This window comes from Panthera pardus, unplaced genomic scaffold, assembly GCF_024362965.1.
Source record: "Panthera pardus isolate Hobbes unplaced genomic scaffold, ASM2436296v1 HiC_scaffold_20, whole genome shotgun sequence".
Lineage (NCBI taxonomy): Eukaryota > Metazoa > Chordata > Mammalia > Carnivora > Felidae > Panthera > Panthera pardus.
The window spans coordinates 7629610-7656819 of record NW_026526766.1 but is presented as its reverse complement, the minus strand read 5'-3'; the positions used below and the strand labels follow the sequence as shown (position 1 = coordinate 7656819).

General features: G+C 47.2%; 1 protein-coding gene across 1 annotated transcript in view; it reads right to left on the bottom strand.

Moving 5' to 3' along the window:
- The window catches only part of GLIS3 (GLIS family zinc finger 3), a 298713-nt gene that overhangs the window by 20675 nt on the left and 250828 nt on the right, over positions 1-27210 (bottom strand). Inside the window, 2 exon segments of the mRNA XM_053907755.1 lie at positions 5384-5559; positions 24131-24278. Of these exon segments, the coding sequence (XP_053763730.1) occupies positions 5384-5559; positions 24131-24278 (324 nt within the window).

Sequence of the window (27210 nt, the reverse complement as noted above, 5' to 3'; positions counted from 1 at the left end):
AATCGCTGTAAGTAAACAGGGGAGTGTAGAGGAAGAAGGTAAACGCATAACTGCCTCCTCATTCCATTTAAATATCAATGCTCTGAGGGTTCTTCAGCTTGGAAGATGGTTGGGCTATTTGGTAGGACAAGCCATTTACAAACGTGTTTTGTTCCGGGAGGCCTGTTGGTGGCTGGAAACCTTTTGTTTCCTGGTGTAGTCAATTTCAATGGGGCTGTCAGGCTTACCACGGCCACACTGGGGAGGGAGAATGCCACCAGCGTCTGGGAGCTGACCGGCCAGCTCCTACAGGGCCAGCAGGCAGGGCAGTTCTAAATCACCAGAGAGAACCACAGGAGCCAGGACGGACAGAGAAGGCTCCCGCTCCCTGCCAGTGCCCTGCTATCAGCCTGCTAGGGCTGGGAGGCAGCTCTGTGGTGTTTTCCCAATGAAATCTAATGACTGGGTCACGTGTGATGGAAATCTGTGTGTTGGCAACTGGCAATTCCAGAGGTGAAAACAAGAGCAAGCGGTGGAAAACACAGAGACCTAAGCGACTGGGAGGCAGAATCCCCAGAAAGCCTCTACTCTGGATTTCTCAGAGGCGATCTGTGTGAAGGAATCTGTGAGACAGTTCCATTTCACAGATCGGAAAACCGGCCCGGGGAATGTTTGGCAGGCCCTGCAGCGTGGCTTCCTGATAAAGATCATTAACAGAACCGCAATTTTGTTAAGCCTGGCAATGCACCGAAATAGCCTTCCTCCCAGAGATCCTTGCATGTGAGGGTAGCCACGTGACGAAGTGGGGGGGGGGGGCGGTGCTTGTCCTTCACTGCTCTCTTGCCCTCTGCCTGACACTGGGACAAGACACAGAGAACGTCACACCGATGCTGTCACCAGGCGGATGGAAGCCACAGATGCCAAAGCCGGAAGCTGGCAGGGGCGGGCACATCGTGGGCTCCGTGGGCCACCCCCACACCAAGCAGTGTCTACAACCGGGCGTCATGCAAACCCATACACTGGGGGTGCTGCTCTAACACAAGAAGCAAACTCAGAAAAGTCTCGTGCTCTGTGCTCCGTGGGTTACAAAGAACAGGCTCTTTGGGAAAACTTGGGATTGGGACAGGCCACTCAAACTCGACGAAAGCTTCCAACTACAGCACTAACAACATAATCAAGAGGGAACTGGAGCAGCCAGTTCCGGGTGGCAGGAGGCTCCTTGGTGGTTCCAAAATGCACAACAGTGTCAACTGGAAACGTGGGCTGGCAGGAACTGAGACGACAGGTGCTAGAACCGGCTGGGCCAGTAGCCAGGGGCCGCGTGAGGCCAGGTGCGCTCCTCTCTGGGGAAGGAGCCCTTAAGGTCGTGCTCATTTCCAGTTGTATTAAGATTGGGCTAAAGGGGCTCCCGCCTCTGCGGCAGCTGGGCTGAAGGCTTTTTCATCCTCTTCTTTTGCTACTCCAGCTCGTCTTGCCTAGAAAAGACTGCGGGCGGACAAACAAAATTCTGCGCTATTCTGACATCATTCCTCTACTTTACCAGCCGCACCTGAGTGAACCAGACTGTGTATTCAGGTCACTGTTATTTGGCTGCTCTATGGGGATGGTCTGATATAATCCCAGCAGTTCGCATGTAACATTTCTACCTCTCCAGTTCCAGTCCCCACACAATGCCCTGGCTTACTTTCCTAAAATGGCGGGATGGCCTCTCCACTCAGTGGTATTACGCTTAGCACGGCCCCAATCCCTCCCTGAGCTCCTCTTGCTGGTTTCCAGCCTCCTCTCCCTCTCTCGACTCCAAGGCTTAACCTGTGCCTCCCAGCCGCAAACAAACTGCCTTTGGCTCTACTCTCTGACATGCCGTGCTGTGGTCTGTGTTCCTGCCTGTGCACTTCACTTTCCCCTGCCCGGAAGGCCTCTGCCCACACAGCCTACCCAATGAGCTACTCATCTTCAAAAGCCTACTCTGGAGTCCCCTCTAGGAACGCTTCTCTGACACCCTCCTCTGAGTTAACCGGGTACTTCTTGATATTAGTAGTGGTGGCATTGCCTGTATCACTGCATCGACTAAATGACATTCGTGTCATTTGCGGAACTGAATGTGGCCTCTCCTTGATGGGTCCAGAAGCAGCAGGGTTGTGAAAACCCTGTTCTAGGAATTCCCATGGCATTCTAACAGCCCGGAATGAATAGGGCATTTAAAAAGAAATTATCCATTAGCACCGTAACAAAATGTACAAATATCAACTCTCGGGCAACTAATCCAGGCAAAATTCTGAAGCTTGCCCGGGCAAGAGAATGGTCCCAAAGAGAAAGAAAAGACTGAGGAACAAGCTTACATGCTTGGAAAGGGTTGTTCCTCTGTTTACATCTAAAATAAAAGACTAAAATGTACTTACAAGTTGCCTTGGAGATACCACCCAAACAGACGCCCGTAAATGCTATCAACACTCAAACATGAAAAGAAATGACACCTTATCCACCTTCCTCATGAAGGCATGATCAATGGACGGAATAGATGAAGAATCGACAAAACCGAGCTCTAGTCCTAGGTCATTCACCAGGCGAGGGAACTCGAAAAAGCAATACTATTCATCTTTTCAAAGTACGCCTTTTACAAAACACTCATTAATATCGTAATAATGTTGTATGGTGACAGATGGTATGTACACTTATCATGGTGAGCGCAGTGTAACATACAGAAATTGTCCAATCACTACATTGTACACCTGAAACTAATATAACATTGTATGTCAAGCATACTTTGATAGTAAGTAAATAAACAAAGACACACACACACACACACACACACACACACACACACACACCACAAGGTCGAAGCGCTGTATCAATTAATATGGCGGGAGTGAAACTCAGTGGGACCTCATTTTCATCCACATCTGTAGGACCAAAGGCCTTTGAATTCTAAGGCTCTCTGTAAGGCAACAGCATCTACATACAAATATATTTCCTCATGGAAAGATGCAGACACATATTTTGGTGTGCCTTTGATTTAGAAACACGTAGATGAAGAACGTGGCTTGGAAATGTGCACCTCTTGTAAAAGACATCCAAGGGCTTTGCCAAGAAGGCAGCAATGCCTAGACATTTGATATTTTCTAGGTCTCAGTTCCCATCTCTAAAAATATACTGATGACATTTTCTCTGACCTCTACCTACCGCAGGGAGTACGGAAAGGATGGGGGGGACGGCACTCAATAAAGCCATGACCTTCTTGAAAGACAGGACACTCACTCATTGTGGCTGTTGTGTTAGCAACTGTGACACAGTGCTTGGGCTTTTAAAGACCTAGTTTTATTAGGGGATGAAGTTCCCCGTGACCAAGATGCTGTATGACGTCACCCAGCCAACTAATCCAACCGAAGCTGAAAGGCACGGCCAATAATTACAACTCATTTAGAAGGTCTCTGCACCTCCTCTTGCCCCCAGCACTGTATCACCCACTTGAAAAATATTAGACCAATTTTCTCCTCATCCTAAGGAGCAGTTGACGAGCAATGCTCGTGCCTAGCAAGTTCCAGAAAAACATTTTCAGACAAAATGCTTGGAGGATGAAGTAAGGCTGTGTCTGGATGCCTACTCCGTCATTCCCAGAAGTGGCCCAGTGGCTAAAGCATGGACACTCCCTTTGCAAGCCCATCACAGCGGGCCACTTGCCCATCTTCTACGAGAGAGTTATGATTTCCCAGTTTGCACAACCGTACCCTGATCTATTCCCGAAAGACTCACCATATGTATTTATTTTTAGGCTGCTGTTAGCAGTTTCTGATTGGCCATGGGAATTTTTAACAATTAAAGTCAAAGTTAAAAAAACAAAACAACTCAACAATTTCAAGTTGACGATGTATTCATGATTCCACTAAAGAAGAGGAATATGGAAGAAGAGCCTTTGGCCAAGAGGTAGGGCAAAATCACAAGGTACATCTCATTTTCTGGGTCTTGTTTCATTTTGCATCTGTTGAATGCGAGAGTGTCAATCATCTATTCAGTAAATATTTACTAAATGCCTACTTTGCACCAAGAGTTACGCTTGCTGTAAGACTAGAAACATTATCCCTCTTCTCAACGAGTCCCATAAAGGCAAGGGAGGGAGGGGCACCTGGGTGGCTCAGTCAGTTAAGCGTCCGACTTCGGCTCAGGTCATGAACTCGTGTGAGCAAATTGAGGAATCAGCAAGAGAGAGATGCAGGAGAATCCTAGTTTTCCGAAGGAGTTGAAATTCTTATTTAAATGGATAGTATCCCCTTTGCCCCCAGGAAGCAAAACGTTATGCATGGTCTGACTCTACATGACTTGGCATCTGAACTCTAGGGATGTTCACAGAAACAGGTGCCTGAGTCAGCAAAACTGGTGTAAAGAAAGAAATTAAGCCAAACTTAGTTCTCCACGTATGTTCCCAGTTACACAGCGGATCTGTACATTTTGTGAACACCATCATGATTTTTCTTGCTTTCCTTCTCTCCTCTTCTTTCTCTCTGCACTTCTCATGTATCTATGCATCTTCACAACGTGCAGAGTACTGTGCGAAGTTCTTTCCGAGAAAGAACGAGTCAGAAAATTCTGACCTCGGGAGGAAGTAAAGGCAGGTTTTCCTCACAAAGTAGTAACGCACGAGGTAGAGAGAGAGAGCAAGAGTGCCATCAGAGAGATGCAGGTGACGTGCAATCAGAGTCCAGAGTCAGGAGAGATGAAATCCAGCTAGGAAACCAGGGAGGGCTGCTGAGAGGAAGTGTCATTTCACCTGGGCCTTGAAGGATGGAGAGGCTCTGGGGATATGGGGCCTGTGGGAGGAGGGGCACGCCTGGGCAAAAGCATTCCTGTTCCCTTTTATGTGACTGTTTTTTGTTTAGGAAGCGAGACGCTGTCGTTAGGGCCTATCTGTGAGGTGTTGAATTCCCGGCCAATGAACAGATCCCATCTTGCGCTGACCACTTTGGGGTGTCATAAGTTATATCAGCTTAGCACCAACACCAGGAAAATACTATGAGAGTTCAGGATGATGAAGGGTGACATTCTATTTTATTTTACAAAAAGTTTTTGAAGTTTTCATGCATTTATTTTCAGTGGGGGAGGGGCAGAGAGAGAGAGGGAGGGAGAGAGAATCCCAAGCGGGCTCCACCATGTCAGCACAGAGCCTGACACAGGGCTTGATCCCACAAACCATGAGATCGTGACCTGAGCCAAAATCAAGAGTTGGACGCTCAACTGACTGAGCCGCTCAGGTGCCCCAAAGGGTGACATCTGCGAGGAAAGCCGTTAAAGCCAAAGCCTGGTGTGTGACAGAACCACAGAAACTCACCCCTGGTAACTAAGACATCTGTCCAAAAGCGACAGCACAACATCGCCGTTCAAGACTCAAGGCGGTGGCCGGCTCCCCACTTACCATGAACATGGATTCCATTTGGTTGAAAGGAAGCGTTTGTTTCTGGCTGGTAAGACTTCAGGTGCGACGCGCCCGCTGGCTGCTGGGGGTGGGGGGGCTGCGTCCTCTGCATGACCGAAGAAGCAGCTGGAACCCTCCGGGGGCTGATGTGAGGGGACGGGGCGGAAGGTACAAACCTGGGAAAAGGATCATAAGAGGAAACGTGAGGGACATTAAAAAGCAGGAGCAGAGGCAAACTCTTCAAAGCTGAATTCTAATGTCCACAGTGGCTGGATGAGAGCGTGACAAAAAGCCCTCAAAGGAAATTGGTGAAGACTTTCCTCTCCCCTTTTCAACCACTGACTTCTCAATGGAGATACTGAGGGGATGAAAGAGATCAACAAAGGGAAAATGTAGTCACAGTTTGGGTCTTGTGAAGCCTCTCCAAAGGCATTTCAAATACTCTGGCTTTGGTGAAATGCAAAGCACGTCTTTTGCCAGGCCCTTTTTTTCCTGCTAATTTTTAAATTCGTTTGCATTTCAGGGGCAATTTGATCCTTATGTTTCTGATTCATTTACACTTAGCTCATAAACATTTTGTTCCGCGAGGTAAGCCTCTCTAACCCTGTTCTCTTTCAACAATACATTTTCTTCTGCCAAGACTGCGTGAATTTGAGCCTCAAAGGTCGAGTGGGGGACCCAGAACCCAGGCTACCTGCGTGGGTTCCGCGCGTGGTAGAGAACACTGCCCAGGGCACAACGGGAACACGATGTGGGACATCTTTCACAGTCACGCGTGCTAATCGTAATAGCACTGTCGGCAGCTTTCTGAGCAGGGACATGCAGATGTTCAAACAAGGGGACACGGTCAACTAACCTGAGATCCAAGCCTGACAGCTTTCTGCCAGTCTTCTAAGTGTAAGGGGGCAAGTGGCAGGGTCTCACTCCCTGGGTTCCAAATGACAGTTCGGACCTGCCAGCGCTGAAGGGAAGGTGTACCCGCGAGTGCAGGGTTAAGGTTTACCGGTGTCCACAGACAGCCGTCACGAGTGGGGCGGCCCGGGGAACCCGTCGGTGTGGTGAAATGAAGCCGCAAAGTAACTGGGGAGCAAACTGTGTCAGCAGTGAATTGGTCAGTCCCCCCCAAAAGGCCCGGTAAGCTGAAAACTTCCAGTGGGTTGTTTCTGACACCGGCTGAAAAGACAGGCTTTGTGTTACGCCGACCCGTAGAGGTTGCCCGCGGTGTTCACGGCTTAGTTCACAAGGATGAGTCCCTTCACGTTGCTGGGCTCTTGTGTAGGGCCATGGATGGTAGAAAGGGACACGGAACCGGTCAAATTTATAAAGTGACCTGCAATGCTGTGAATCGGGGCAGTTAACGGGGCCCAGCCTGGGCGTTCGTGCTGCGGCAGTAATAAAGCGTGGGCCAAAATCCCCCTGAGGAGGCTGTGAGGGAAGGGGGTGCGGGAACCAAGGAGGGGGGTCGGCACTCGCCAACCTCTGGAGAAGAGAAGTCTCTGGACGAGGCCGAAACACGCTGGCTGGGTCAGATGCTTATTTTCACTTTGCTGAAGGAGACCGGTAACCGAGCGCCCCGGGCCGGGGAAATACGTATCTTCCGAGGAGTGTCTCATCCTAATTGGAATTAGCCTGAAAAGACGTGCTGAACTGAATGGCTCTGAAAGCCATTGAGCCCTGGCCAGCAAATGAGCCCTGGCATTGCCCTGAGAACATCTAGTGAGAACTCGCAGGCCGGGATTCCTCATATGGAGGCGATTTTCCTGGGGAGTAGGTCTCTAATGCGTCTGGCAAGGCTGTCTGAGGTCGTGGGAGGGGGCTGAGGAACTGTGGGATCGCAGGCTTCAGGGCTAAACGGAGTCCACACCACCACCCAACCCCCTGAGCCCCGTGGGCAGGAGGCCCTCAGGGAGAGGGGGGAGGATTTGGATTGCAAGACAACCTGTGTCACGGGCATCTCAGTTCCGGTTCTGAGCAAGGCAGCGAGCTCCTTTGCCTTGCTTCCTAATTCTATTTCTTCATCTGGGAATAAAAGACGCGGCACACTGTCGATGGTTTTCTGGTCTTTTCTCTGGTGCTTCAGCCGCTTTTCCTTTCTGTCGAGGTCCAATGGGGCAGAGATGTGTGGATGGCACAAGTCACAGTACGGAGAAGTCTGAGCCTGATATTGGTGGCTTGATGGAAGAAAGGGATTCCGTTTCCCCCGTCCCCCAGCAAGTGAGTCAGGCTCATACACAAGGGTTTGATTAACAAAGAGAGAAAAGGCAGAGGGGGAGGGGGAAGGAGGCAAAGATTGTCAGCAATATAAAATCTCATCTTTCTGTAATTAGGGGTGATGTGGCTATAGGGTGAACTGTGATTACTTGCTATAAAGAGGGGAGAATTCAACCAACTAAAAGGACCGAATCCATTAAGGAGTCACCCAGAATTTACATTCCTACAAACCGACTCTATAGCTATACATAAATTATATATCTACCTACAAATGATACATCTATGTATCTATCTAGGGAATATATAATTACATGGTAATTATACATCATTCTTATCTATTCATTCACACAAGTTCCAAACTTTGGCCATGCCCTCTTGGCTACCACATATTACATAAAGTACTGACGGTGAGCAAAGGAAGACAGATGTGGGGGCTATTACATCAAGGTGTTAGCAATGCTGATCGCAGAGACGTTGGGGGGGGGGAGTAAAATATACCTACTGAGCCTTCAACTCACTCCACATTTGGCTGTTTGCTAATTCTGACTAAGGTTTCTCCATGTTCAAATAAGTAAGATTACATGGCATTAAATTAACATAATTTTAAAATATACTATGTCCCTTCATATAAAGTACTAATAAAAATTTAAATGTAAACTATTCTGGCTGAGATAAATGAACACCTTGAGAAGTCCTTGATTTGGAAAGGGAAGGGACTCCAACAGAAATCTTAACTTTTACGCATACATAGAAAAGGTGAAAAGTGACAAGACGTGATTACGATTATCCAACGATTGCTAGGAACCAGGGAATAAGAAGTCAGCACGGAAAAGCCCAGTGTAAGAAACGAGTGTGTAAATGTGATTGATTTTCAAGTACAGCACATAGATTTAATTTTGTCACTGCTGAAAAATGGTACATGGGATGTTATTGAAAAATCTCTCCAGGGGCGCCTGGGTGGCTCGGTCGGTTAAGCGTCCGACTTCGGCTCAGGTCATGATCTCACGGTCCGTGAGTTCGAGCCCCGCGTCGGGCTCTGTGCTGACAGCTCAGAGCCTAGAGCCTGTTTCAGATTCTGTGTCTCCCTCTCTCTCTCTGCCCCTCCCCTGTTCATGCTGTGTCTCTCTCTGTCTCAAAAATAAATAAACGTTAAAAAAAAATTTTTTTAAAAAGAAAAATCTCTCCCAATCTCGCTAATTTAAATTCAATTTTTATAGACCTGCTTACTAGTTAACCAGCTCAAGGTAGGCTAGAATTAAGCACATCAAAATCAGAGGGGTGAGGGGGCAGGGGAGGAGGGCAAAAGTGGGGAAGTCCCTCTGTTAGAGGGAAGGTCCTGGGAGCTTCTGGAACAATCACTGACAACTTGTAACAAGACAGATGTCAGAAATGTTTTATTTACTTTTTAAAATTTTTAAATGTTTATTTATTTCTGAGAGAGGGAGACAGACTGTGAGCGGGGGAGGGGCAAAGAAAAAGGAAGACACAGAATCCGACCCAGGGTCCAGGTTCTGAGCTGTTAGCACAGAGCCTGACGCAGTGCTCGAATTCATGAGCCGCAAGATCGTGACCTGAACCTAAGTCAGACGCTTAACTGACTGAGCCACCCAGGCGCCCCTGGAAACGTTTTTTTCTTAAAGCCAAAAGGACTCAAGAAACTTGAGTGGTTTGAGGCCATTCACTCCAGAAACGAGTGAAGAACCAAGAACACGCACACTTAAACGGGAGCTCATTACGCCAAAGGTGGAAAGTTCTCACTGTTACTGAAGGTCGGGTGTGGGGCCTCACGGTCTCTTTGTCTTAGCGTCCTCGCTGATTTTCCAACCTTGGTTTTTGAACACATGCTCACACACCTACCACAATGGATATGATCTGAGTATTCTGCCCAAAACAGGGAATTTTTTTTTGAAATCCAAAGCCAGGGAATTAAAATATTTTGACGCTAAAATAAACAAGTTTGATGCTGAGTCTAAGTTGCGGTGATTTACAATTTTCCTCCCATGGAACAGCTCATCCCCCATCACGTCAGGACAAGGTGACGACGTCACTCTAATTCATTCTGAGTTACGGCAGTGTCCAACAGCCAGAGGAGAGAAGGTCTGAAATCTTTCTAGGTCCAACTCTGTCCCCCCCCTGCTGTGGATCCGCAGTTGACATTTCACAGATTTCATTTAACACAGCTCACCAGTCTCTTCTTTGAAACATTAGAAGATTGTTAATGTCAGAACGCACACAACGGACTAGAATTTTTTTTTTTGAGACATCACTGCTTACCAGAAACACTTCACACAAAAGCGAACCAGAGAACTGAGTCAACCGTTTGTACTCATTCAGTGGAGGAGTTTATGTAACCTCAGCATGAGCCATGGTTCAATGGTTTGTACCCTTCCCCCAACCTCCTGCCAAAAAACAAAACAGAACAACACAACAACAACAAAACCCAGGCAGGAAACAGGTTTTAAAGGGCTCATCAAAAAGCTTCTGGGAAAAAAGGACTTAAAAAGGCTTCTATAGCTACGTATCTACACACATCTTAGGAAACGTCTGGTTGCTCGGGGTAGCTAGTCGGTTACAGTCCTTCCGTTCTGTGGTCTGCTCCCACCCTCGGCTCATACTGAGTCTCCCAACCTTGCAGTGAGGTGGGCCAGAAGCAAAGAGGCCATCTTTCCTGTAAATACAGTACTCAGAAACAATCTTACATCGTTTCACAGAATGGTAGGTCCCAACGGAGAAACACAGAACGAGTGAGGTTCACGTGCAGAAAAATTGCAGATGGCAGGAGAAGGAGACAGATATCGCTGAAGACCCACTGGGGTTGGATTCTGGCTCTGTTCCTCACTAGCTGGGTAATCTTGAATAAATTCCCCGACTTCTCCCAGCCTCAAATTCAAGTACAAAGTAAAGATAATCTTAGCCCCTACTGGGGATCGTAAAATCTGAGATAACATATTCCTTTCTTCATCCAAGAGATATTTACTGAGCACTGACCCAGTGTGTGGCTCTATTCTGATCACTAGGGACAGCGAAAGACATGACCCGTATCCCTGCCTTTGTGGGGCTTATATTTTGGTGAGGGGAGGCAGACAATGAACGAAGTCAAATAAGCAAACTATACAGTGTACTCGGGACACGAGTACCAGGGAGAAAAATCAAGAATGGAAGGTGAAGGCTGGGGGTAGATTATGAACAATTTTAAATTGGGAGGTCAGAGATCTCAGAGTATTTTAGAATGAATGTCTGACACTTTCCAGCTGATCAATACATGTTTATGGAAGGACTGCTCTCAACAGAATGTGCACTTAAGGTAACTGTGACATTGACCCATACCCAGTGCTTGACAGCTGCGTAAGACTGTGGTTCCCGCACGGCATTCTATTTCTATTGAGTTCTTGCAATAAAAAATATTAGAGGACTCTCTCCTCTCTTGACTACTCAGATACGGATACCATGGCTCAAAGAAAACAAGGCATTTGGTCAGCTGGCTAATTTTCTAGTTCTAAGGGCAGATATGGTGGCCTTGTGTAAGAGTCTCATTTCTCGGTACTGGGTTTCCCACCAGAGTATCCTGAATTCACAAATTCATACAATCATATAATATTCTAGCTGAAGGGCACTGGAGCACCACCTTATTTGGATGACATAAAGTAGGCCCAAAGACACAAAATGGTTGCCCAGTCACACAGCTAGTTCTCCAGACCTCGCTTTATCCTAATAAGGAAAGATGCCCTCTAGTGGAGATGCAGGGCAAGGTGAATGGGCGGGGTGAGGGAGGGGGATAGGGGACTCCTGTGAGCGTCTGAGATTCTGAACCTTATCACCAACCAATGGGGATGGGTGGATCAGCAACCCACTGCCTTTAAGAAACTTGGCAATGAGTGTCCCAGTTTGCTTTGGTGAACTCACTGTTAGGCGCTATGCTCTTCATAGGGCCAAGCTGGGCTTATACCTTTTGTCTTTTCCAACTGGATAAGTGCTTTCAGATAACGCTCTCTCTCCTGTCTCTAAGTCCAAGGTATTTCTGTGTCAACTACATACTGTATTTCTTCAAACAAAATTGACTAACAGACCATGTTGCAGGTTAAGCACATGTCGTAAGTACGTCTTACTTTTCTTCATTTGTGCTGTGTATGCAAGCAGCTGTAACCAGCAATACAGGACTGAGCGTCTTAGCACCGCGTTGGGGGTTAATACTTTGAAAAGAGGGGTTTCCATGATCAAGTGGATTAAATGTTGGTTGATATGTGCTTTGCACAGTTCTCCCCCCCCCCCTCCCCCGGGGGGTAACAGACCTCCCAAAGAAGGAAGAATGCCTCAGAACAACTTGTTTCATTGTATTCACACGGAAAATATTATTGATTTGCTGCTAGGGAGTAGAAATAATGGATACAAACTGGTCTATGGTGGATTTGGGGAGGTATTTGTTATCCCCCAGAGAACTGCGGTGGTTTTTAAATTCATCTGTGAAAACCGATCAATAAAAAATGGCTTTAGCAGTTGGCCAACTACAGAGGGGGGAAAAAAGGAATCCTTTTCAAAACCTAAAAAGAAAAGCACAGTTTTAAGGATTTCACATCTGATTTAACATCTAAAAAAAACCCCCCAATGATAATACCCCACTTTGTATAGCCAGACAGCACTCCATTTTAGTAGACTTTAGTGGTCTTTATAACGATTTATGAATCACTTCATGAATTCCTGGCTGACTCATCTGGGTGACTATAGTATCTACTTATACTTCCCTTCTGTCTCACAAAAGAGACACTTGGACTCAGTTCAATCCAGATTTGTCCCCGAATGAATCACAGCACGTTACTGGGGGAACTGCAAATTGAATTCTGCTTCTGAGACAATCAAGACCAGCTTTCAGTAATGAAGAAACAGCCGCTGGGAAGTGTGGGTAATTGCAACACTGTCCATCTGGGCAGGGCCAACGCAGGCCAAGAGCTGTATGTCCGTCCGAGGATTCTGTTCCAAACCAGTCAAAGAGCTGAATCCATCTCCTGGAAGGGCTTAGCGTTTCATTCTCCTCACGAGACGCTGGGTCAATATTAACTGCAGATAATTTATCACAGTGGACAAGACCAGGACTCAAAAATGATTGCCTGTGCCTCCACAGACTGTGACAAAATGAGGGCTGTGAATCGGGCTGTAGGTGACATGATCACCGAGGCTTTTTAAAGAAGACCCACGTGTATATTCTGATGAGTGAGTGTTTCTGGGGAGTAGAAAGGATCGTGTTCTAGAGGACACTTTGCTCCGTTTGGGGAGAGGGGGTCAGTTCTCGCTCCAGAAAACAAAGTTATCAGTGCCCAAGGCAGAGAAGTGGTTTTTTTTTTTTTTTTCTGGTGTAGACTGAAGCAGGGCTGAGGGCATCACAGTATCTCCCCACTGTGGAAACGAACAGGGAGGGGGAGAGGACACCCGGATATGTCAGAGAAATGAATTATGCAGGACACATTTAACCAAGAGCCGGAATTTTTTGGACTATCTTGACTGCAGAATTGGCTGTGACTCAGTTGTTTGTCTATTTCAGAATCTGATGTGATGGGGAGAAAGGGAAGAAAAGTCTGATTCTGCCAAATCCTCTTTACAAAAAAAAAAAAAAAAACACCGACCAGAAGAGAATTTATCCTGAGTGGTCTTAGACATTTGATGTCAAAAATGCTGCAATTCAAAAAAACCAAAAATCAAACAAAACAAAACAAAACAAAAAACCTTCTGCAATGACACCATCCTTTGGGCAGCTGTGAGCAGGTCAAAGCAAAGGGATTAACTCATGGCCCTTGGCAAAGAGAAGACTCTCTTGTTCGGCTCGGTATTAGGCACAGAGTGCAGTCTGCTTTGCCACGGAGTGCATCGGATGAAAGAAAAACGTTCAGAAGGGAGAGTCATGAGAAAGCCAGATGAAAAACGAGGGAGAAAAATGTTGTTTGGGGGTACACGTGAGAAAGGGAGGTGTGGGTAGATAAAAAACCGCCCCTTCCGTGCCTTTCCCCTGGTCTCAAAATATGAATACGAGTCTCCTGACGACATCAGAAGAACTTTACTTCTAGAATTAACTTCAGATGCCATCCTGCTGCCCAGGATGGCCAGGTGCCTTTGAAAGCCACTGCCAAATGAGACCCTGAGAGTCAATATAATCCATCAATTTGAAAAGGAACTAACTGGGTGGTGATTTGGTCAGTAATAACATGTGCTGTTTATGTGTGATTTACTGTTTTCATCTTCAGGATGCCAGGTTACTATTTCAGTAACCACAAAGGAATTTTCTGTACCTTCCCCTGAATACAAGGCTCAACATCTGGTTAGAGAAATGAATGGGAGGAAAACACATCTAGTAAAAATTCCCAAGTAGAGAAGGGCCCTTGGCTCTTATACACAGAAAGAGCATCAAATGCTTGGGGGTGTTTGCTACCATTTTGTACCTCCTCATCCAGTCCTACGCAGAGATAAGTACAGTATATGATAAATGTTGGTCATTGCTGTTGACAAATTACTCTGTGGAACAGACTGAGCTCCCGGGCAGGTGCCAGTTTCTGTGTCCAGGTAGACGGTACCTTTGCCCCATTGGTGCTGATGTCCAGTTGTATATTCTATCTGCCCAGAGACCACGGTTTCTATTTCTGGGGGGAGATCATCTTGTTCAAGAGAACGATTCCAGTCATTTACTGTGAAGAAGATGATTAAAACAGGAAAGGTGTTTCTCCTTTCAACAAAACAGAAAAGCAACTGACGACTATTTTTTTCAGTAAAGGAAGCAAAGAACCTTTGTCTCTTGGCTTCTGCTCCCCTCAGTGGTCTCCTCACCACTAACAGGCAGATGGACCTTCACTAGCAAAAAGACACAACACAGTTTCTTCCCAGCCAATTCTCCCCAACTCCCCCCCTCCCGCCCCCACACAAGAGGGGAAAAGATAAAGTTGATTTCCACATCCCACTAGAAACACTCAGGAAAGGCTTTCCTTCGAACAGCCTTTCCTTTGTCAGACACCAGGCACTTTGTAATGGGCCAATGTCTTGAGACTCAGGCTAGAAAGGCTCGTGGGCTTTCAGTTTAGGAATTCTGCCTCCCTAGGACTTGTTTCAGAGAAGCTCTGTGACAGGAACACACAGATACATGTCAAGAACATAATGGCTTAGTTTGAACTCCATGTTGCCCCGTGCCAACGCACTAAAGTAGAGGTTGCAAGAAAAGGAATTCTATTTTACCTCAAGCCTTCCTTGTTATTGTCATGACTCACTTTCCTGACTGAAAATCCAAGGGGACTAAAAAAAAAAAGAAAAACATCATCTTGGGCTTTGCACGAGGTGGATTTGTGTGGAATGGTGGGAACAAAATAAAGATGGCTGACTTGGCCTTCAGGGGTGAAATGAACGAGACCTCTTTAAAATGAAGAACGAGTGCACTTCAAAATTAAGAAGAAATACATGGAAAGCAATCTGATGTGAAGGCATATTTGAACCAAGAGTCAAGCTATTTGTTTGGTGTAGTGACACACGTGTGCTCGCATCAGCGTCTCCTGCTTTGCCCTGAGGTGACGCAGAGGACAACGTACACTTGGAAGACCAGTCATCCACCTGCCCCGGATTCCTGTTACCTTTCCCAGAAATGATAAAGGAATCATAGCTGCAGTCCTCCCTTCTGTTCACATCCTGTTCATTCCACACAATTCCCAAGCGCTGAGGGCGGTGGGGGAAGAGCTGTAAGCATGACATCGTCTCTGCTCTCAGGAAGCTACGGCTCTAGTGGATCGTAAGCCAATCAGTAAGCAGACAGTGTAATCTCAGGGGCTGTTAAATCTATGAAGAGAAATAGAGTTAACAGAAGAGAGCGGGGTTGGGGGGTGTGAGCAGGGGGTGGGGGTTGAGGTGAAGTGGTCAAGAGAGGCCTTTCCAAAGCAGTTTGCGTTCGAGCAGACACCAGAAACGAAGGCACAGATCATGTTAAGTTCCAGTGAAGGTGCCTTTCAAGTTTCAGGAACAGCATGTACAAAGGCCCTGAGGCAAGGTGAGCTGGTGTTTTCCAGGAATCGCAAGAAAGCCACTGTGGCTGGGGCAGAACAAGCAGGAGGAGCAGTGGTAAATGGATGTGATTAAGGCCAGACCACTGAGGGCCCAGCAGCCTACAAAAAGGAGTTCAGACTTTATCCAAGTGTGGTGGGGGAAGGGCCCCAGGAGGAAATCGTCAGACATTCCATTTACATTTTAATACAAGTTTTTTTTTTAATGTTTATTTATTCTTGAGAGGCGGAGCAAGCGCGGGGGAGGGGCAGAGAGAGAGACTCCGAATCCTAACCAGGTTCCGGGCTCTGAGCCATCAGCACAGAGCCCGACGCGGGGCTCAAACCCAGGAGCTGTGAAATCATGACCTGAGCCGGAGTTGGGTGCTTAACTCACTGAGCCACCCAGGTGCCCCTGCATTTACAGTTTAAAGGACAGCTCACGTGGTGTGGGTGGTGTGAGAGGAGAAGGGGATGGTGTGAGCAGACCAGACCCCGGCGTGGGGGACAGTTTCAGGACTGCAAGAGTTGAGATGGGAGTGGACAGTGCAGCTGATCAGGCTTAAGATGTGTTTGAAGGTCGAGCTAACAGGACTTACGGATTAATCAGATGAAAGAATGCTAGAGAAGGGGAGGAATCAAAGTTGACTCCCAGGCTTTTTAGTTCTTAGTAGTAAACGAAGGTAGCTCATTATTCTCCTCCGTTATCAAGAAAACAGACTGGACTCTGAAAATTATGCTCATAAAAGTTTTGCAGACAACACAGACATTTAAATTAGAGACAGATCAGAGACAAATCAGACAAGGCTAGAGAAGCCAGTTCAGCAATGTCCTTTTGTTGTTGTTTTATTCCACCCCCCCCCCCCCCCCCCGCCATCGGAGCCATTCACAATCACTAGGTAAGTAAGAAGAAAGGAGCAGGTATCACCGATTTCCCCCTATGTGTGCTAAGAGGCGTACATCAGGTTGGCATATTTAAGAAGCTGTTAGTAAGGCGAGTATCTCTGTGAGAAGAATGCTCAGTCCAAAGGCCAATAACTCAACTGATATCTGCTATAGAGGGTAAAGCACGGCTGCGGTCATGGATCAGAACTGAAGAAGTTTAAAGACTTGTGGGCTACTCTGCCCTGGAATAAAGATCGAAAAGTACCAGAAACTTTCCACAGATATAAAGAAAAAAAAATAGCACCAGGACTCCAAGCTTTTCCAGTCTAAGACCCAATATTCTAATCTCCATCTTCAAGGCTAGGATACTGGGATTTTCTGCTTCTTCTAGGCTCACAGCATAGACGTGGGGAACAATGTTCATCACATTCAGTGATTCTCAAATAAAATGTGTGTGCGTGTGTGTGTGTGTGTGTATACGTATTGTGGGTGGATTTTAAACACCACCTCTCTTGACCTCGATTATCTGTGGAAGTCACTTTCCTAGAAACTGACCCCTTCATGGGACACTGGATGAAGATAACTGTTTTCAGTATAGAAAGTGCTACAACCCAAAGAGACAGGATGAGGTATGCGATCACGTGGCGTTGGGAGAGCAGACACCGAGGTGCGGGTGGACTAAATGGCCATTTGAAGCCTCTGTTTTTCAACCACGGCTCTTCCCAGTTATTTCAATGGTGAGGGCTGACAAGCTTTATTTTTGGGCCAGTGCTTAATAATTGCCCTGTAAAGGGCCACCAGGGTGGCTCAGTCGGTTAAGCGTCCGACTTCGCCTCAGGTCATGATCTCACAGTCTTTGAGTTCGAGCCCCGTGTCGGACTCTGTGCTGACAGCTTGGAGCCTGGAGCCTGATCTGGATTCTGTGTCTCCCTCTCTCTCTGCCCCTCCCCCTGCTTGCGCTCAGTCTCTATCTCAAAAATAAATTAACATTAAGAAAAAAATAGTCGCCCTGTAAGTCACGTACCCTTCTATACCTGTGGGATGTGTCTGTGACCTGTCAGAGGAGTGATTGCTCACGGGGAATGGTTGTTTTTTTTTTTTTTTTTTTTTTTTTTTTTAACACTAAGTGACTCTTCAAAATCCTTGAATATAGGTCATGACTACATAAAATACAAGCTTGGGATTATAAGGGACAAAACTTGTCGTGTCAAATTGTATTAGAAACAGAAAATAACATAAAACCTGTGCTGCCTTGCTGATTTAGGCTTTACAAAGGACAGCCTTTGTCTCTTGGGGACCAGACAAACTGGTTGTGTATTGTCATTTTTTCTTCTGTTGGGCATAGAATATGTTCTGAACTCTCGCTGGGTGGGTAACAGGATCGGGAGGCCTTGGGAATATATGCCAGAATCACCAGGGTACCCATCCTGGGCAAATACACAAATCCCTGTCCTCAAGAGAAATCCTAGTGTCCCGAGTGCCCTTTAAGAGGGTCCTCCCCCATTCACACACGAAGCTCTGCCCATTGCTGGCACTGTCTCCTCTTAGCTTTTGGGCATACTCATGGCCAGGTCCGACGGGCTTTCCGATTTCAGGCAGATGTTCCTTCTTCTACTTCTATTTTTGGGTCATTCCCGTGTATCTTCACAGCCTCTCCTGGCACAGCTTCACAATAGCCTAAGTGATGCTTGCCTGTCGATCTGGTCGTCTCTTGTGAAGGCTGGACACTCTGATGGGTGCCCTCATGGCGCATTTGGTTGAGCATCCGACTTCAGCTCAGGTCATGATCTCATGATTCATGAGTTTGAGCCCCCGTCGGGCTCTGTGCTGATAGCTCGGAGCCTGGAGCCTGCTTCAGATTCTGTCTTCCTCTCTCTCTGCTCCTTCTCTGCTCATGCTCTCTCTCACTCTCAAAAATGAATAAATGTTAAAAAGAATAAAAAAAAGACCGGACACTTTGAGAGGGCAGGGTTCTGTCAGTCGTGTCGACCACTGTGTCCTCAGTGTTTAGCATTATCGCCTGGTACCCAAAGGGCAGCCGAGTAAGTGACTCAAAAAATGAACGTACCCCAATGCTGGGATAGATTTTGATAAACTTGAATGTTTCATATGATGCTTCTGAGTTTAGCCATTATTGCACATATACTAGGAGATTAACAAGAGAGAGGAAAGATTACGTGGGGTGCGTGTGTGTGCACACGCATGTGTGTGTGAGGTTGAAAAAAAAATCCTGAGTGGGTGAAGATATCAATGTTCCTGCTTGTTTAGAAAATCCCAGGGAAGAAAGGACAGCAAAGCTAACAGACCTAGTTTTGAGCTGTTCAGACGCTACAGATGGAGACAGGAATGGATGGTGAGTAGCAGGCTTCTCGTAGTGAAGATCACAGAAAAGCAACGTAGGGAACCCCCACAGTGGATGACAGCAGGGGGGGTCCTAGCAATGTGTGCGTGCGCATGCGTGTGAACATACGCATGAGAGCAATTGTGTGTTGTAGCAAAGTATTCGGGTTGCACGAGATGGCTGGAACCGGAAGAACTGGTCCACCACCGTCCAGACCAACGAATCAGGGGGGACCATTCTTTTCTAGGAGCCTCCCACCTGGACAACGGGAGCCGGCAATGGCCTTCTGTTTCCTAGGCATTCCCCCATGGGTCCTTCTCCCCTGTCAAACCCTCCTTAGCACCTAGCACGGTGGAGCACCGGGCCCGCGGTGTGGAGGCTGTAAGGAAATTTTACGTTCCTGCCCTCAGAGAACGAGTAATCCACTTAGCAAGGCAACATCTGGGAAATGACAAATAAATAAAACAGATGATAATAACCAAGAGATGTTAACAGGGAAACTTGTCTCTGCGAGCTGTAAGAAGCAAAGGGGCTTTCTGGGTTGAGAACTAACCCAAGCTCCAGGTTGGGTGATGTTCACTCAAGACTAGGACAATAATGGAAGGTCCTTATTGTCTTCTTAGGTAGAAAAGATCCTGAAACAAGATGTAGAAACAAACGAACTAAGACAGTGAGCAGGCTGCTTTGACAGGAGCAGAACTGTACAGAATTGCAAAGAAGATACACAGAAAACAGTTGCTGTCCTTAACCCCTTAGCATCCAGAAAAGCTACAACAGGTTTCCCATGCTGGCTTAGAAAATGGTATCAGTGAAGACCAGCCCTGGTTACTCAAAGGCATGGAAAGACTGTACATATACATACCTAGAACTGGAGCAAATGTCACATCTGATACGAATAAAAAACAGTATGGCTTCCCAATACTTGACATGGACTCAAGAAACCAATATTCCTTTTTTTTTTTGGTTAAGGTATTTTGACTACCTCCTCAAAAACAACTGTCCCTAACATTCCCTGCTGTGGATTCCTGTACGAGATTGTGTACTCCCAGAGGAGGCCACATCGTTTCTCTATTTTCGGTCTTCCCTGGCTCAGAGACGGGGCTCATCGGAGTCGCTCCATGCGGTCGATCCACAGGTCTCCTTAAGCTCTGTCACTTGCACTACAGAGCACGCCATGTCTGGGCACTTCTGCCGAATGGAGAGAGGCAGCTGTGTTGGACAAGATGAGCGACACAGATCCAGCTGACTTTTCTTGGGACTGTGAAGATTTCTCCGTCTGAGGAAGCAATTTGCATCGATATGTTTGTTTCCTCTGCTCTAACAGACATACTATGAAACAGTATGAATAGACCTTTCCAAAGACACGGGGTTCCTCTTATGGGAAGCCACGGTCATTAAGTACCACTGGCTCGCTCAACGTGACATAGTCAAACACCCCTTCCCTTAATAATGTTTAAATCAACATTCGGTGACGTAGTGTGGTGCCGCTTAAATCACTGAAACGATGTATCATCCAGATACTGTTTCGAAATAAAAATGGATACTCGTCAAATTGAGAGAACTTGCGTTTATTTTATTTTACGACGGTAAGGATCAAAGAAGCTGATGCTAACTGGATAGACGCGGTGGACTGTTCCTGACTTCTGACAGTGACTCAGCTCATTTTATTAACAAGTTAAAGCTAAGTAAATGATGAATCAATGCCCGCGAAGCAGGAAAGAATGCCAGTTTCCCACTAAAAATCGCAAAGTGTGATAAACCTATTTCCGTTAAGAAAACTGCTGGAGTTTTTACTGGGGGATTTCCCAGGCAAACAGAGGCAAAGATACATAAACCAGAAGCGGAAGGTAAGCACATTTCCTCTTCGTGTTTTTATGCTGCACACTAATGCAAACACAGGGCATAATTCAGGGCTATTTCACATTATCCTCCTCTCCAAAACCCGATCGGAAGAGATAACCTTTCATACACTTGCCCAGTCCAGTTGGGTTGGCAAAGGAATGGGCACACATCTGGTGGGAAGGACACAGCAGCATGGCAAAGCCACAGACGTCAGAAGGCTTCATCGCTCAGCCATATAAAGGACCGTCGTGTCCTTCTCCTTCCTCCCCCTCCTCCCTCGCACGCTGGTCTACCTCGACAACTACTGTCGTTACTTAACAACACCCTCTGGCTTCTAAACCTCAATCTCAGCGATGCCAAGGTTGCCTGTCTTCACACCATGTCACATGACACTGTCACATCTGTGGTCCATCTCATCTTAACTCCCCATGGAGCGCAGACAAAGGCTCGAAAGAGTGAAGGGACACCGCATTCCCTAACAGGTGGTCCTGATGAGGAAGGTGCCTGTAGAGGAGGAAAAGAGCAGGCAAGTCTCAAGTCTGGAACATTCAGCAAAATAGATGTGCTGAGCTCTTCAGAAATTGCTAATGTCATGACGGACAATGATGATGATGATGATGGTAACTTTCTAAAAGGTGAGGAACTTCATTAGATTCAAGAGGACAAAAAAAATATGAGAATTGTGATCTTACTAAATCCTGGATCAGAAAACAAACAAACAAACAAAAAAAAAAACGAAAGGAAAGAAAAAAAAACAACTCCAGCTAGAAAGAATGTTATTTACACAATCGAGGAAATTTCATATCGACTGCATGTTAGATAACGCTTTATTGATGTTAACTTTCCGGAGTGTGATAATTACATTGTGATTATGCAGGAGAAATGTCCTTCTTAGGAGAGCTTTCCCGAAGTAATTAGGGTTAAAGCTCAATGATATTCACAACAATCTCTCGGAGGGTTTCTGAAACAACAGGCAAGCAAACAAACAAAGGATCTCTGGAAGCAAAAAGAGAAAGAGATAAGACAGAAAGACAGAAACAGAAGATGGCAAAATATTCACAGTGGGTAAATATGGATGCAGGGCGTATGGGTGCTCAGCCGTACTATTCTGGCAGTTTTTTATACGTTACCAACTTTCAAAGGAGGGAACTGAAAAAAATTAAAATTATGCAACAAGACAAAATATTAAAAACAAACAAAGCCAAGCGGCAGGAGCACCTACGGAACACGTTCCAACAGCCTTCGTTGGAGCTGGGCTTTCCAACATCAGGTGTTTGGGTGGTTGTTGTTAACTCCAATAATGGCAAAGATATTTTTCTACATATACTCTTTTTAGGCTGTGTACAAGAAGAAGATACACAGATTGCTTTTCTCTTGTATTCCTGTAAAGAGTCATCATGAGTATTCATAAGAAGATGGGACAAAGGAGACGAGGTCCCGAGAGATGGGCTTCTCAGCTGTGCTACCTTGTGGAGTTAAGATTCTCAACCAGGCAGGAGGAAATGAGATGATGAGAAGCCCATGGCTTACATCATTTAAAACCCAACTGGAAGGGCGCCTGGTAGCTTTGGTTGGTTAAGTGGCCGACTCTTGGTGTCAGCTCACATCACGATCTCGTGGTAGTGGGATCAAGTCCCGTGTTGGGCTCAGTACTGAGTATGCAGCCTGCTTGGGATTCTCTCTTTCTCCCTTTGTGCCTCCCCTGCTCATGCGCGCGCGCTCTCTCTCTCTCTTTTTCTATTATCATTCTTTCTCCCCCACTCTCCCTTCTCCTGAACACCCCTTTTGCTGCTGTTAATGACACACTTTTCCACCTATGCCTAGAGGTGTAACTCGCGAATGAATCCAGCCCTACCTCTTTACTCCATATAGACATAAGTAATTAGCGATTCTGCCTCTTAAATAATAGCCCTTGGATAAATTCTCCATCCTAACCACTTCACCTTAGTTCAAGTTCTCATCTTACTCACAAGAACTCCTGCAACAGCCTCTTTCTTGTTTTCCCCATCCCCTGTCCCTGCACCCAGCCTCAATTACTCTGCCATCTGAGTCCCTTCTCTACAATGACAATCTGATGTGTCTCTCCCCTCAGAGACAGGCTAGAGGGATTCTTCGCTTCCAGTAAGAGGTAAATAATCCCTTAGCATAAAATACAAAGCTCCACACGAGCCAACCTACTCTTAACTGACTTCATCAGTCCCGTCCACTGTGGATGATGGCACCTGAGCATATGGGTACCTCCTTCCACGAGTGTCCTTGCCCCTCTCGCGTCTCGTACGTGTTCCTCTGGCTGCCTTGGATGTTGTTCCCCATTTATCCATCTGGGAAGTGTGACTCTTCCTTCCATGCCTAGATCACTCTTTCTTTCCCTCTCTACCTGAGGCAGAATTAGGGACACCCTCCTCTTCTGGCTCCTAAGGTATCTCTATTACATCACTGATCCAAAGAGCATTACCATACTTGGATTATATGTCTGTCCTCGCCACTAAATCCTAAGGGCAGCATCATGTTTTAATAATCTTGGCACCTCCAGCACCCGGAACGATGTCCGACATGTAGTATTCCACAGAAGTTTATGAAATAGAGATGTATCGTTAAGTGAAGAGTAGGGATATGTAAAAAAATATACGGTTTATCAAACTTTAAAACACACATCTTGAAACTCATAGACGAGGCCAACACCAACGAAACCACAGATCGCTGGTGAAATTCCAGACTTCCAAGATTGAAAACCTTTGCTCCCGCTGCCTATTCAACCAACCCATTATTAGTCCCCCAAATGCCTATGACTGCAGCACCGGGGTCCCTACAAGAACTTTTTTTTACCGTGGATGTCTGGGAGTAACCCCTACGTAGGTCAATTCGAGCCTGCTGACACGTGGAGAGGAAAACAAGAGGAACCATGTGCTGTCCACGCCACTGGCGGGTTCAGAGGTCCACAGACGGACCGAAATATCAAGATTTTAAAAACTGTCCCCAAAACTCTTTATGAGGATGGCATCAACGCAGAATCTTCGGTAAAAAGCCCTTTTCTGGTCGCCCGCATAAAATCCTGTGCCCTTTAACCCTATACTCTCAAAGCTGTCACCCATCTACGGGCTCAAGGCACCGTTTTGCACCTGGAAGGCTTTCCAGCCTGTGGGGACACTGCCTTAAAGAGGAGCCCCCAAAACAGACTGAGGACAGTGTGAGAGACGGAAATTCGGATGCGTTTTCCCAGCGTCGGACACTTCAGTGCCTTCTCATTTTTTCCCCCACGGAAAAGAAGACAGGTAATGAAGACAGGTAAAGAACCAAGCTATTTGGTCCACGTGCTTTTTGCACGTGTACTCTTGACACGTCCCCTCTGGAGGACTCAACCCACCACCGACGGATGATCAACAAAATTCAGCAACTGTCACGGCGCTTCTCCGCGCGGCGGACTTCAGCGGCGACACCTACTACTAGAAGAGAGCCGGCTGGCCTTACCTGTCGGCTCCCGCGTCCACGGCCGCGAGCGGGGGTAGCTGGGGGGCGGGGTGGTGGGGGCTCCCCTGCACGCTGTGTCCCGGAGAAGGGTGACCGACAGTGTGCGGGGCTCCGCTTCGGCTCGAGTGACTGCTGGAGAAGACGGAGGCTGCAATCAAGGAGAACAAGCATCAGACGGCGCGTGTTTGACCCCGAAGGCTGACCGCGAGTGTGTTTTAGGGGCCCGCTCTCTTCTCGGTGGCGTTAAGGGGACAGTTCCTGGCTCACTGGATCTACACGGCTTCTGTTTTCATGGTGGAACAGGCTCCCCGGCGGGTGGGCCCTTCCTGCTGCCCCGGGGAGCGCGTGAGCAACTCCCCTGAAGTCCATGGTTCGTCTCCTGAGCGGTGCCCTGCCCTCCCGCCAGCTCCCAGTGCGGGCACCATAAAGTCGGTCGATCCTGTAATGTCTGCATCTGCAACAAGGTCGCTGTACAAGCACTTTTCAGTCACAGGGGACGACAGGGGACAGAACGCTTGGTGTGCTGACCCACAAGGGGCAGGACACAGGCCGTCTGCCTCTTCTCAAGGCTGCCGCGAGCCTCTGTGGGTCAGCCGGGCTCTCTCTTGTGTCCCTGCTGAATCAGGGGTAATAGAATATCTTGTCCTGGTCGTAGCCCCCGGGCAGGATCTGCTACCCTCTTAACCCCAGAGACTGACTGACCCCGGGCATTTCCCTGATGGTGTGGCAGATGGACGCACTTGGTCCCCACCAGTGACGAGCCCATGCCCGGCACCACAAAACACGAAAAGGGGCCTCAGACACAGCTCTGGCTTCCCCCCCCACTGTTGCCCTATTACGACACAGAGACTGAGTTGCGGCCTCATTCATAGGGGCAGCCTAGCCTCTGAGAAGTGTACATGACCTCAAACTTACATACGTGCCCGTTTAGATCAGCTAATTGGTACAGTGTCACAAAAGAGACGGGGCTTGTCACTTTCAGAGTCTATCGCTATCAGAGAGGCTCTCAGTGTCTGGGACCTACGCAGCAGACATCTCATTATGCTGCAATCAAACCAGCATCATTACTCTGACTCTCTTCAACTTCCTTCTCTATACAAAGCGATGCTGAGCTTTCTACCCATCTCTGCTCTTTGTGAACTTACTCCACTGATGTCAAAGAATAAATGGATCTAAAAAAAAAATAATAAAAGAAATCAGGTTCAGGATTAAGAAGCAGCAGCCACATAATCAAAGAGATTTGAGGGTTTAAAAGTTCAGGGAGCGATACTTTTAGACCAGTACCACTTTTCTCCAACCTCTTCAGGTTAGAATTAATACCCCAGATGACCCCGCCCCCCAAAGCTTAACCCAATGGAACGAGAGTTCAAGCACTTAAAGGAACATGTGAAGAAGCAGAATTACCATCTTCCTGCTCAAAAGCTACTGACAAGGGTGCGATCTGATGGGAAGGGTTTATTTCTGGAAAGTCAGCACTGTGTCAGGTTAACTCTTGTCCTCAGAAAACTGCTGCCTCCACAGCCCCCCAAGTTTGAAGAGGTGGTGAGACTACAAAGTGCTTAGTAGCTCGAAAAGGCACTCACGGTGCGTCAGCCTCCAGAAAAGTTGCACGTTTGCAAACTCGCTAGAGTCACCTTATGAATCACTACTCTCATTTGTGCTCAGCTCACTCGGGCAACCACAATTCTGCTTGTATTCCAAATAATAATTTTACCCAGGGGAGAAGGCTGTTTGGAGTGACTGTGGCAACGGTTTCAATGCTGGTGTTTGTCAGCACGGAGCGTGGTGTTTTATATACCATTCCAAAAACTAATGGAATAATAAGAGGTCACAGAGACACTGTGGAAACACAGCTAATTTTTTTCCTGCCTTAGCCTAGAAACATGAGCTCTCCTATTTATTCTGCTGGAGTTGCTGAACGCGCCCACCGCTTACGATCCCCTGGAGGTGTTCCTGTATGTATGTGTTCCTCGCAAGGGGAGCAGGGCCCCTGCTGCTTCCAACCCCATGGGCAACAGGGTCTCTTGGTGCACACCCTCGATGCTCTACTCTACGGCGAACAGAAAAATGTGGTGCTTCCCGGAGGTCTACGTCAGCCGAATCAGCTACATTTTTGCATCAGCTGCAATCAAAGAGGTTGGGAAACTCAGTATGGTTTGCAGCCTGCCACACACCGAAAGTTAGGTCCGGTTAGGGCCTCTCCTTCAACTAATAGCCAGGGCCAACCGTCTCGCCATTCCTCCATCCATCCGTCTATCCACCCGTCCATCCTCCAACCATTATTTTTTCCTACGTGCCTACTACATGCTAGCCATTCTACTATATGTGGATCCCTAACCCTGAGGAGGCTGCAGTTAAGTGAGGGGAAGAGGTCTCTATACATCAGTGCTACCCAAATGCTGAGGGCCGCTAGAAGAGATCATCAAGTGGTGTGCAAAGCGCTTTAACGCGCTGTCTTCCCTTTGGTCCCATGATGTGCCCTGTGCTCTGGCCAAATCAGACAACTGGCCCGGCCTCAAATATACCACAGCAACTTGTGCCACTGTGCTTTTGACTATAATATCCTCTACCTATTTTAATACTTTTGCTCTGAATGCAGTTACCTATGTTCCTCTGATTCCTCTCTCCGCGGCCAATCGTTCCACAGGTACGTATGGAGTAAGTATGTGTGGCCGCACTGAGCCAGGTCCTGGGACAGACTAGGGAACAAGGTGGCCTTGAGGCCGGCTATCTCCAACAGTACCATTCATGCTTGTTTGACTAAACAGATACGAACACAGACTCAATGTCAATGGAGTCCTTCTTGGGCTCAAGGAGCAGGACAGGAACAGAAAGAAACATGTACCCGCCCAATCCTGTTGATCGCTGGTCATAGACTGCTCTCGGGTGTGGCTTCTCTCGTATCTCCAAGTAGGCACGTATTCCAGAGTGGCTAAAGCTCTCCCAGATACCCAAGAGCAGGGCATCCGAGAAGCCTGTGGGCAGAAGGCCAGAGACACAGGGTACAGTTGAGGGGAGGTGCTTCTAAGTTCTAGCTGGTGCAAATGGTTTCCACAGCAGCGTCTGCCGGCAGGAATAAG